This window comes from Protomyctophum parallelum, assembly GCF_964188405.1.
Source record: "Protomyctophum parallelum genome assembly, chromosome: 22".
NCBI classification, from domain to species: Eukaryota; Metazoa; Chordata; class Actinopteri; order Myctophiformes; family Myctophidae; genus Protomyctophum; species Protomyctophum parallelum.
This window is the reverse complement of record NC_139714.1, coordinates 24,332,952-24,345,686: the sequence shown is the minus strand read 5'-3', so window position 1 is coordinate 24,345,686 and position 12,735 is coordinate 24,332,952. Positions and strand designations below refer to the sequence as shown.

The 12,735-nt window shown below is 44.9% G+C and overlaps 1 protein-coding gene across 2 annotated transcripts in view; it reads left to right on the top strand.

Annotated features, from left to right (window-relative positions):
- The window catches only part of ppp1r12a (protein phosphatase 1, regulatory subunit 12A), a 90,983-nt gene that overhangs the window by 66,527 nt on the left and 11,721 nt on the right, over positions 1-12,735 (top strand). For both annotated transcript variants that reach the window (XM_083758226.1, XM_083758225.1), the window contains 9 exons: positions 907-1,059; positions 2,774-2,959; positions 5,225-5,377; positions 5,990-6,080; positions 7,144-7,335; positions 7,507-7,672; positions 9,723-9,844; positions 10,767-10,835; positions 12,472-12,488. In XM_083758226.1, coding sequence (XP_083614352.1) covers positions 907-1,059; positions 2,774-2,959; positions 5,225-5,377; positions 5,990-6,080; positions 7,144-7,335; positions 7,507-7,672; positions 9,723-9,844; positions 10,767-10,835; positions 12,472-12,488 — 1,149 coding nt within the window. The remainder of the gene's footprint in view (positions 1-906; positions 1,060-2,773; positions 2,960-5,224; positions 5,378-5,989; positions 6,081-7,143; positions 7,336-7,506; positions 7,673-9,722; positions 9,845-10,766; positions 10,836-12,471; positions 12,489-12,735) is intronic.

Sequence of the window (12,735 nt, the reverse complement as noted above, 5' to 3'; positions counted from 1 at the left end):
CCACAGAGTGTGTTGCATGACTGTACTGGTGCTGTCTGGTTGTTGTGCCCTCTTAGTTTACCGTTAAGTTTATTGGCCCCTTTTTTGTTTTTAAGAGACAAGTCATCGACCCGTATGGTTCCTTAAAGACCTACAATGGGCTCTATGCACACAGAATTAATCTTCCTACTTCCGGCCGCTTCCCTACTTCCCTCACAGGTGTTACCGATGATACAAATTAAGGCTCTGTTCCATTTAGTGAGCAGTGGTTCTCAAACTTTTACATTTCAACCCCCGTAACTCTGAGTGTATAAACGGAACCAAATGGACCCTTACAGGTCCATTTGGTTCCATTTGTTGGTTCCACGCCTGTACAGGGCCATTTGTAACCGACTCAAGGACACTGGTGTAGCAGAGTGTTTCCAGTGAGACAGTGAGTGATGCACAACAGCAGCACCCTGACTCTGTTTGACCGGAATGGAACGGAGCCTTTATTAGTATCATCGGTAACACCTTTGAAGGTAGGAAGTAGGGAAGGGGCCTCAAATTCTTTCCAAAATTATTTTATGGTGCCAAAACCAGACATGTCCCATAGTTGGAGTGCTTTTTGCCTTTTATATTTGTTTGTTAGTCCAGGGGCTTAGCCAGAATTTGGTACCACGTTAGGTAACCGTGAATTTTTTGTATTCCTACATGTCTCTAGTTGAATTGGAAGATGTATCACACCAAAATATAAACTAGAGACATGTAGGAATACAAAAATGCTTTACACCTTACGTGGTACAAATTTGTGAAAATATAAGTGTTGGCCCCTGCACTGTGTGTGTGTGTGTGTGTGTGCGCGTCCTTCCCCTGCTAACATGCCTCTCTCCACCACCTGCTCCAACCACCCACCCACCCTGCCGCTCTGCTCCGTCCCGCCATCAGCACGTCCCACACGCTAGCGCTAGGTCGGAGTGGCAGCACGCGGGACGTGCCGTCCAAGTCGTCGTCCACGTCCAACCTGGACCCTAACACCTGTAACACTAAGTCCTGGCAGCCGCCCTCCTCCCACTACCAGTCTTACAGCATTTACCGCAGGTATACCTACAGTACCACCTCCAAGGCCTCACAAAGCCTCATTTATGCCATTAAGACCGAGTCTACAAACACAATGTCTTCTAAATCAGTTTGAAAACTGAAAAAAAACCTATGTTTCAATGACAGTGATGCTCAAACCTTTTCATGTCGACTACCCCCAAAATGATATGCATTTGGCCGCCGGAAAATGGCCGATCTACAAGCTAGTATTTATTTATTTTTTACAGCAAAAAAATTATGTTGTTTTAGCCATAGTCCTTTGAATAAGATTCCATTTAGTTTTTTGTCATGTTTTAGAAATGTTTTAGTGTCTAGCTTTAGTCGACTAAATCTACAGTTTATTTAGTCAACATTTGGTTGCACTCTGAAAAACATGCCACCAAACATAAACTTACCCCCCCCTTCCCCCCCCGCCTAACATTTTAGTCTAGCTTTTATTTGTTGATGAAATTGTCAGTATATTTAGTCTTGGTTCATAGCTTTCTTTTTAATAATAAAAAAACGGCGAATTAAACAAATGGCGGGTTTAGCGTATTAAGCAGGGGGAACATTAGATCAAACAATTTAAAGCCCTCAAGGTGTTAAATAAATACTTCTTGAAATGTCTATGGGGAAAATGACTGGGGAATTATTTCCTGGTGCCCTCGTCGTTCTGAAAGGGGGTGGGACTGCGACGCTCTATACCATGTGCCAAACTGTTTGTTTGGTACTGGTTATTATTAGTTGGGGAAAGTTAGCGAAAGTTTTGGCAAATCTGCAAAATATATGCTTACCACTAGCTTTCTTCACAAATGTGTTCATAAAGGTGTCTGCTATCACCTCTAAATTTGTTCCAAGCCAACTCCCTTGGGAAACTTTGTGACAGCTGCTGAAAGTCAGAGTTTCATTATGCTTTAAGTAGCATGTGACGTGTCAAACTAGGGTTTTTTCGTGATTCTGAATCCATTCCAAGACATAGTTTTGCACGAAAGCTAAGGCCATAGCTGTCATCACAATTGTGATGAGGTAGGTCATCACATTTGGAAAAGTGGCTATGGCCGTTTTTAGCCCAAGGAGTTGTTTCCAGAAATTGACTCAAACTTTCCATAAATAGAGGAAATGGCAGATTCAGCTATTTCTTTTGCTATTTGTTGTAGGATGAAGTATACACAGGGCTTAAGGCCTGATTCCTACAGCACATGGTTGTGTGGCGGTGTTGCACATCGAAAGTGGTAGATCTATTTGTTCAACGACACCTCCTCACATCAACTTGTGAGCTTGTAGATCGGTCGGCTAACGGGTCGGAGTGCGACATGATGTGCAACCAAGCATAAATTGGCACGACAAGACTGCCAGGAGATAAGCATGTCAAGAAAGACTAAAACTGCTGATCTGATCTTCATGGGATGCATTCACCTACGATAAAAAATTATAATAATCTGACTCCCATTTTCTTGATTAACAAATTAACAATAATTGCTTGAGTTAACGTGAATGCATTTATGATAACTAATCCAGCAAATCAAAGCATTATGTTCTAAACTCATGTGTTTTTATATACAGTACACATATATTTTCAAGAGGGTGTAATAATTTCATAAGCTCCCTAGTCCCCCCCCCCCCTTAATTTGTCTCTACTTGCTCTACTTCTGTCTCCTCTGCTGACTATGCTGTGTTTGGCGTGTGTGTGTGTGTGTGTGTGTGTGTGTGTGTGTGTCCTACCCTCCTCCCATAGCGGTTCCTTTGGCAGGAGACATGAGGACCTCAGCTCCTCCACCACCTCCATCACCTCCACCACCCCCACCACCACCACCACCACCTCGTCGTCATCATCTGTTACCTCGCCCACCAGCCACCGTGGCCTTCTCTCCAGCCTGGGCCCCTCCTCAACTCGCACGGGCTCCACCAGTCTCACCAGCAGGTACACACAGTCTCACACACACGCACCGCTATTACTAGTAGAGATGCACAATATTGAAATTATGACCGATATCCGATCTCCGATTATTTATTTTTTTGCAGGGTCATATCGGCCGATACCGATATAGTACATTATTATGTTATATTTATAATTAATTCATTGCTGAAATTTTAAATTAACCCACTCTTACAGAGACAGACAGGCAGGCAGACTGGCTGCTCTGCGAGTACAAAGCCATTGGCAGTCAATGTACTGCGCGGCTTTGCAATAACAATGTGTTATTGCGTCATCAATATCTGTGGAAATAATCGGGTTTATCGTTTTCAGTCGGTAAATCTGCAATTCTTTTTTTTTTTATGTTTGAAAACGTGGAAATGATTATGCAGACGATTATACAAAAAACTAGAAAAAGTGCCCTTCCGGGCACAGGTCTCCACCAGGTTATCCACAGATCCGTGCAGTTAGAGGTAAAAACACTTTTCGGCCAGTTATAGCGCCACCTTGAGGCTGAGTTGAAATTGTTCATGTGGCATTTCGTCCTCGGCCTAGTGGGAATGTGGGTGCACAATTTCACGGAAATCACGCGATGTGTTCATGATTTGCAGCATTTTATTTGAAACTGAGCACTCCTGTGAACTTTGGAAGCCAATCTTAACCAATCAGGATGGAGTCTGATAAATCTGAAAGACCCGTTTCGTTGAATGGCTCTAGAGAGACTGTGTACCAATTTGCGTGATGTTTGGACAAAATCTGTAGGTGTACTGTGCAAAAACTTGTTTTGCACAAAGCGGCCTCCTGGTGGCGCTATAACAGGCCGTTCTGGAAAGTTTGGGGCAGAGGTTCATGGTTGGCATCCAGGGAGTGTGTGTGCAAAATATGGCATCGAAAAACTTGTTTTGCACAAAGCGGCCTCCTGGTGGCGCTATAACAGGCCGTTCTGGAAAGTTTGGGGCAGAGGTTCATGGTTGGCATCCAGGGAGTGTGTGTGCAAAATATGGCATCGACCGGGTTAACGGTGGCCGAGATTAGCTGTTCACGGACACACGGACACACGGACGGACGGACACGCGGACGGACGGAGTGCAAAACATACTCTCCCCACATGCCTTCGGCCTGGTGGAGACAAAAAGGATTACGGTTAACTCGGTTACTCGTAGCGATCTCAAATAATTGCGATCAGGCAATTATGAAGTAGTGTTGACAAGCCCTGACATACTCGTAGTGCAAACCAGGCAGTGGCCTTGTGGTTGGACTGTCCGCCCCGAAACTGGGAGAACGGGGGGCTCGATCCACCGGCCGTGTCATACCAAAGATTGTAAAAATGGGACCCAATGCCTCCCTGCTTGGCACTCGGCATCAACGTCAAATCAACTGATGATTCCCGCGCGCGGCGCACGCTGCGGCTCACCGCTCCAAGAGATGGGTCAAATGTGGAGAACAAATTTCACTGCGGTAACGTGTGTGACTAATCGTACGACTCTCAAAGGGGGACTGGGCTTTCTGCTCAGCTGCTCCTTGGCTGTGGAATGCCCTCCCCGGCCACCTGAGAGCACCACAATCTTTGGATGCTTTTAAAAGGGGACTTAATACTTTGCCTAGTTGGACTTTTTAGATGCCCTGTGTGTACTTTCTAACCTTTTTAGCTATATACCGGTATGTGACCATGACATGCATTAATTGTCCTTATTCTTATTTTATTCCTTTTCGCTTCTGCATTTTTTTCCCTCTCTTGATGTAGCACTTTGAGATTTGTTTCGAATGTAACGTGCGTTATAAATAAAATGTATTATTATTACATTGGGCTCTCGAGGTGAAAATCCTCAGTGACGGCCGGCTGAAAAGGAGCAGCTGGCGACTCGGTGTGTGTTGGAAGAGATAGAGGCATATTGCGGTCTCTCTCTGCCCAATGCTACATTTTGTACTTGAGTAAAAGTAGCAATACTGTAATATAGAAATACTCTGTTGCAAGTAAAAGTCCGGAATTCAACGTTAATTTCCTTGAGTAGAAGTACAAAAGTATCGGCAACCAAATGTACTTAAAGTACAAAGTGCTCATTATGCGGATTCTTTTCAAATGTATAAAGTAAATCATTTGAAAATACCAGATCTACAAGCTCTCAGCGTGTCACGACGCATTGTGTGTTCGTAGATCTGCTAACGATCAGTATGTTCTAAAATGTGCACGTCCTCTGTTTGCGTGCGTTTTAAAATGTGCACGTCCTTTGCGTGGTGCGCGTGTTTTAAAATGTCATTTTGTGCGAACAGGTACTGGTCAGAAGAGAGTGCAGAGAGGGAAAAGGAGAAGGAGAAGGAGTCTGCAGCGGTCATCCCCACCATGAACACTGGCTCTGCCACCACCACATCTACCACTACCACCACTGGCATTATCATTGGCTCTGACGGCAGGGAACGACGCAGGTAACACCCCCCCCCCCCCCACACACACACACACACACACTATATACCCTACCCACAACCCCTCTGTGTTCATTGTTTCTCTCTCTGAGACACACCTCAGCTGCGCTGTCAGTGATGTGAGTGAACGATGACATCTCATTAGAATACCCGTTCTTCAATGAGAGGGTCCTGGCGTACCGCCAGCATGCAGTGACGTCGCCCACGCCTTCTATATTTGCTCGTGGAGTGTCTTATTTGAGCGAGGTTTTGTGGCCACAAAAACTTCTATTGGTTTGAGATCTACATGCTACTATTTATTGGTTATTTGATTGTCCATATCGGGACAGTTTTTTTCTTCGCATGATATCGTCGTCGGAAAATACAGTACATTATTTGGTATTCTCAATAATGAATATATTTATATAAATGTTGAAAATAAAAGTGTTGCAACGGCTAAATCTGGACCACCCCCAACATTCAATAGTTATCTTGATGTCAGCTGTCCACCCTGGCAAGTCTGTTACTCTGCCCCGCAAAATGTTAAATCGTTTATATATCCTAGCAATCACCCTATATCCCAGGTACATATTTATACTCTCTGCGCGTGTGTGTGTGTGCGTGCGTGTGCGTTAGGTCGTATCTGACGCCAGTGCGAGACGAGGAGTCGGAGTCGCAGAGGAAAGCCCGCTCCAGGCAGGCTCGCCAGTCCAGGCGCTCCACCCAGGTTGGTTCATGATGGAACGTTTGAGATGCCAGTCCGGGTTTTCCATGTGGGGAAGAGAGGGTTGCTGAAGACCGAACAAACCAAGCTGAAGGGAACAGTTCCCCCTCGACCAGGGGAGATAATATTAGGCTTTTGGGCTTCAGGAAGAGCTACACAGGCTTCCTACGTTTTGTATGGAATATATTACATTGGGTAAAAATATACCCGGGTTTAGTAACAAAAAACAAAAGTAAAGTTTAGTGTTCTATAGGGTTAAACTTGAGGTTGAACTTGTTTGCTTTAATAATGCATGTGATTGTGGACGTGGGAATGTGTTGTGTACCGCCGGCAGCCTTTTCATAACCGTTGGATTTTTACGAGGGGCATAATTATAACCATGGCGTCTACTCAACATCAACATAGGCACAATAACTTTCATTGTCAAGTGCTCTGTGTCATTTTTAAACAGATTGTAAGTGATTCCCACGCAACTCAAACAGTGCTTATTCGACAGTGACTCCATGTGTATCTGTATAGGCGTGGTTGTCTGCACCGTCGCTTTTTTCCAGCTATTTCTACAGTTTTTTTTTTCTATTGAAAACAAGCAACGGTTTTCATGAATTCAAAACAAATTCAACACGTTTTCCATTAGTGTAGAAATGAATGAAAATAATCAAACAAATTACATAAATAAAATTGGAAAACAAATCTTTAGAAGTAGTGAAAATTCAATAAGAAGATTATTGAAAAAAGAAAGTAGTGAAAATAGCAGATCTACAAGCTCACAACTCTTGGCTCCCATCTGAAAATATTTTGTTCCAGGGACCCCCCCCCCCACCCAGAAGCAAAAAATATGAGAGAAAGAATATATAAACACAGATTTGTGCCACATTTTCACGATTTTTCAAAAATAGCAGATCTACATAGCGTGGCACTCGATGCGGCGCTATGAGCTTGTAGTTCTCCTATTTTTCAACAGCTAAAGTTTCAAATAATGGTTAAAAGCGGATAAAAGGCTATCGGGTGACACAGATGCAGTTCCCGTTCCTAAATGCGTTAAATGTCGGCGCGTTCGTTCCTGCAGGGCGTGACGCTCACCGACCTCCAGGAGGCGGAGAAGACCATGCGCCGCCCCGCCCCCGCCTCCTCGCGGACCCGTCAGGAGGAGGAGAAGGAGGAGAAGGAGAAACAGGACAAGGAGAAGCAGCAGGAGGAGAAGAAGGAGACGGAGGTCAAGGAGGACGACTACAGGTCACGGTACCGCAGCTTCGAAGAGGTACGTAATGGTGTTGGTCTCTGTTGACTGGTCTAATGTTCTAAAGGTTCACGGTACCGCAGCACGTACGTACGTACGTGTTGGACTTCCCCTTGAAAAAGGCTCAATACCCTCAGCACTATGAGTGGACACAGACTGAAACAATGCACTGACGTCTCTCAACCTCTCCAGACCTACCAGCGCTACCGGCCGTCGTCCTCCTCATCCACCACCACCTCCTCGTCCGTCACCCCGTCGTCCAGCTCCTCCACCCTGACCTCCAGCTCCCTCAGCAGGCCCAACAGCCTGACGGGCATCACCTCGGCCTACAGCCGCCCCTCCAGGGACACGGAGAAAGGTGACATTGCATTTCAATATAGGGCTCCATGTACGTATGCACGCAGAATAACGCTTACCCTACTTCACATGGTGTCCACCAATGATACGAATGGAGGCTCTGTTTCCATTTAAGTGGTTGTCAAAGTTTGTGTTCAGACCTGAAAGTCACTTGAATTGATATAACGGCTGTAAAAAAGTTGGTTGCACAGTAATTTAACTTTGGGGTTGTGACCAAATGGGCCCGCTGCCCTGCTTGTTCCATTTTGTACCTCAAACCGCCTATAGCCGAGCTTACACCAAACACTGCTCGCTTCTATATTATTTAACCCATTAAGGCCTGACGTCAAAATAAGGGGGGGTCCCTGGAACTACATATTTTCAGATGGGGGTCCGCGGCCAAATACAGATAATTCTGGGGGTCCTTGACATGAAAAGGTTTGATCACCACTGACATAGAAACCGAGGTTTTTCAGAACACTGTCAGGATTTTAGAATCGGCCTCGGGTCTAAATGGGATATGGGCCACATGCTGCTAAAGAGACCGTTTTTAAATAAAATAGCTTTGGAAAAAAAGGCCTCAATCTATCCCACTGACGGAAACAGTGATGACTTTGTTCCCTCGCAGCAAAAAAAAAGAAAGAAAAAAGGTGTTTTCTTTGATCTCCTGCCAATACTCGATTGTGTTCCTGACGGTACTCTGTACCGTAAATTAAACTGGTTGACCCAAGCTTTTCCTGACCATTATTAAAGGTCGCGTTCCTGTTATGATTTCCTCATAGCCGCGCTGAAGACACAATAAAAAAAAAAGGTGTGTGTCAATTTACAGTTCCCAGTTCAAACGTAGTTGATGGCCAATTGTCGACAGCAGACAAGGGCCGACACTGAAGAGCAACAAAACAAAGGAGCTGGAAAGGTCACCCCCTCAGGCCCCATCTTCCCCACCGGAGGAATGTCTAGTCCCATGATTGGACCTGGTGGTACAAACCTGCCTTTTCTGTGTTCCCTTCTTCTTGAATCATATACAGGGTTAATTACAACAAACTTTTCAGAGAATATTTGGACCGAAAAGGAGTCGGCTGAAGCTGTAGCTTAAACCCATTTTGACCTGAGATCAGATTATAAAAATGTCTTCTAAATCCTAACAGTTTTCTGAAAAAGCTATGTTTCTATGTCAAGCTCATAGCGTGCCACCGAGTGGCACGCTATGAGCTTGTAGATCTGCTATTTTTCAATAGCTAAAGCATAACATAATGCTAACACCAATAGGGGTTCCCGCCCAGAATGGGTTATAGTGCCTACCCTTTTTATCTTGTATCTTGCAACAGAAATGTTTTTAGCATTGGACATTTCGATACAACATGCAAAACAAAGGGAAGACATTTAGTCGACTCGCATGAGTTAATTGATAAAAGGTTTATAATGTTTTATATTTATCAACTATATTATCTTGTTCTTAAATTCATAGATTGAATTGCACATTTTTTGGTCCGTGTCATAACTATTCCATATTTCTGCTGCCAATTTTAATGTTGGTTCTTGCTTTATGGTCTCAAACTTCAGTACAATCCTAATACGATACGATACAACTTTATTGTCAACCTGCACTGAAATTAGTTTTGCGTCCATGACGTTGCCGTTCAATATACAGACAAGACATAGATACAATACATTACAAAATTATAGACATTACAGGACAAAAATCACAGAAACAGACAGGAACAAGAACATGTCCTCTGATTTAACGACTTTGGTTTAAAAGCAGTACAGACTGATGTACAAAAGAGTTCTTTAGTCTGTTTTTCTTATATTTAGGGACCGCCTCATGGAGGGCAACAGTTGATATTCATCATTTAAAACATGTAACGGGTCAGAAGAGATAATCTTCGCCAGTCTAAGCATGCTCTTGGCCAAATAATGGTTTTCTTTCATTTGGAACAGTTTCTGAATGCAGCCTGGGAGCAGTTTCTGTTGTGCTTTGAAGGCCAACAAAACAGTTATTTGAGCTACTATATCATGACATTTTATTCTAGTATTATATTTAACATAATCCCTTCCCTCCCCATGAGCAGACATGGACAGAAAGGAGGAGGAGAAGGAGGGAGAGGACAAGTCTCAGCCCCGCTCCATACGGGATCGCAGGCGGCCCCGCGAGAAGAGACGGTCCACCGGGGTCTCCTACTGGACCCAGGATGTGAGAGACACACACGCCCACACACACACACACACACACACGTCAGGGCCCTGACACCAACGGTTGACGGACCACCCGTGGCAAGAAAATAAAAATGTTCGGGCAAGAGGAGTTTGCCCAACAGGCAAGTGCGTTTGAATGGAGAAGCAACGGTCTTCATTAAATAATTGTTATTCACGAAAGAAAACAATATGTTAGACTTTCAAAATAACGAGTGGAAAGACTCCATCTCCCAGGGGTCTAGCGCATTGTAACGGGGATATACTCCATCTCCCAGGGGTCTAGCGCAGTGTAACGGGGATATACTCCATCTCCCAGGGGTCTAGCGCATTGTAACGGGGATATACTCCATCTCCCAGGGGTCTAGCGCATTGTAACAGGGATATACTCCATCTCCCAGGGGTCTAGCGCATTGTAACGGGGATATACTCCATCTCCCAGGGGTATAGCGCATTGTAACGGGGATATACTCCATCTCCCAGGGGTCTAGCGCATTGTAACAGGGATATACTCCATCTCCCAGGGGTATAGCGCATTGTAACGGGGATATACTCCATCTCCCAGGGGTATAGCGCATTGTAACGGGGATATACTCCATCTCCCAGGGGTCTAGCGCATTGTAACAGGGATATACTCCATCTCCCAGGGGTCTAGTGCATTGTAACGGGGATAATTATAGACTCTTGCGTGTTACCGGCTGATACCGACAATAAGCCACTCCCGAGCTACTTCTTCTTTGTTGACAAAATTGTCAGTATATTTAATCTTCATTTTAGTCATCATAGCTTAGTTTTCATTTAGTTTTCATCAGTGGAAAAAGGTAGTCGACGAAACCAACACTGACAGACACCCACACAAACGTAGAGCGGTTTCAAGTCATTTCTAACGGCGGTCGTGTGTCGTCTACGTGTTTCTCTTCCAGAGCGACGAAAACGACCCAGAGCAGCAGTCTGACTCGGAGGAAGGCAGCACCAAGGGGGAGGAGCCTCAAGTAAGGACCCGCCCCTTTGACTCTTATTTTCATTTTTAATTACAAAGGCGCGTCACTCGCTCCCCATCTGAAACGGCCTTTAACCTGTCAGTGGGCCGAAATGGACCATTTTAATTCATCATTACAACCACTTTGCCTACTTAAGTTGGCATGACTGAAAATCGGTTAGCATGCAACACGGTCATTACACTGAAGTGTAAATGAGCCTCTTTTTTTTTAATGTTTTTTTTGTGGCTTTCGCCTTTATTTTATATTTTTTATGGAGGGAGGGACAGACAGTAGGCTGACAGGAAATGGAGAGAGAGATGGGGGTGAAGGCATGCAGTAAAGGCCGTCGGGATCGGGAGTCGAACCCGCGGCACACTGCCAGACTGGATTACCAGCCAAGGTGCCTGGACCACTGAGCCATGGCCCAGGCCTAAACGAGCCATTTGATTTAGACAGTTTTTATACTTGGTGGGGTGGGGTGGCGCGCATTGAAAATAGACCATCTACAAGCTCACAGGTTGTGAGCTCTTTCGGCACATGGCAGGAGTTGCGCTGCCGAGTATCAATGGGCCGTTAGACTTCCGTACTCTGCAGCAGACGTTGCTATAGTCTCACGTGGCCAGACTGTTCAAATATAAAGCGGGAAGTGAAGCCCTCCTCACTCACTTCCGTTTCGTCGCGCTAATTTATCCTAATATAAATGGGGAAAAAACAACATATATAGCTTGCTGCTTAGCAGAAATGGAGGAGAAAAAAAAGAGAAAAAGCTCTAAAGATATTTCTAAATATGTTTTTGCGAACTGAAAAGGCAAACTTGGATTACTTGGATTTCGGGACGCGTACCTCCAGACTTCTACAGTATAATAGCATTCGGAGATTGTGGAATAGTTGTTTTGGCTACGCTGACACAGCAGTTCAATCACTCACTGCACTGCGAGGCCTCGCGTGATGTTCTTGAGCTGCACATTGTTTCAGCTGCTCCTCTAATCATTGTCCGTCAGCGTCAGGAAGCCCAATGCAATTTTAAAATGGCAAGAGGCTTGACCCCCTTCTCCAAGACCCCGCGAGCCGCCATCGCCATATCTGATCTCTGCCCCCACTTTGAGGCCCGCTACTGGGGCAGCATATATATATACGCAAGGAGAGGAGCAGTGGTGAAACTGCCTTGAGGCTCTTTTTAGAACTGGGAGCTTTTGGCAGCTATTCAAGAATGCATGTTTGTAGAGGAGGAGGGGGGTGGTGTGCAGGTCAGCCGCCGAGACAGACCGGGGAAAGAGCTAGTCTCGTTTACAGGAGAATTTGTACTTTTATTAGCAGTTTGTTCAGCTCTGTGTGCCTGAAATGGCTGCCTTAACTTGGCAGTATCTTGCGTCTAATTTGAGTGTTGAGGTTGCTCATAAGTGCAATGCTAACGGAACAGATTTCACACCTTAATCGACCCTGTCGTGACAAACATTCACAATGTCCAGTTTCTTGCATACTGCATATCTCCAAAGCATTAATATATAGTTAATTCTTTACAAACAAAACCTGGCCTACAGAATAGAGCTCTTGCATGTTTGATGTGGGGGCTTGCAACTCGGAGTGCCACATTTTGCACACCATCTAAGGGTAAGAAAACTCACATTCTGTTTCTGTTCTCTTTCAGAGCGATCGTCTGTCCAGGTATGTTGATGCCCATATTATTACCTCTCTCTCACTGTACTTTTTCACCCAGCGGTATTGCAGCTGTCCATACCACAGACAGACATGCATAGGGACAGTCCTTGGAGTGATCCTTGGAGTGATGTGCGCAGCTAAAAATAAATCAATAATAACTCACTATTCCAACACCTATCACTCTATCGGTGTTATTTGAAACCCACTGGGTTTCTCCACAGTTTACGAGGCTAAACGCCGAGGTCCTTTTTCA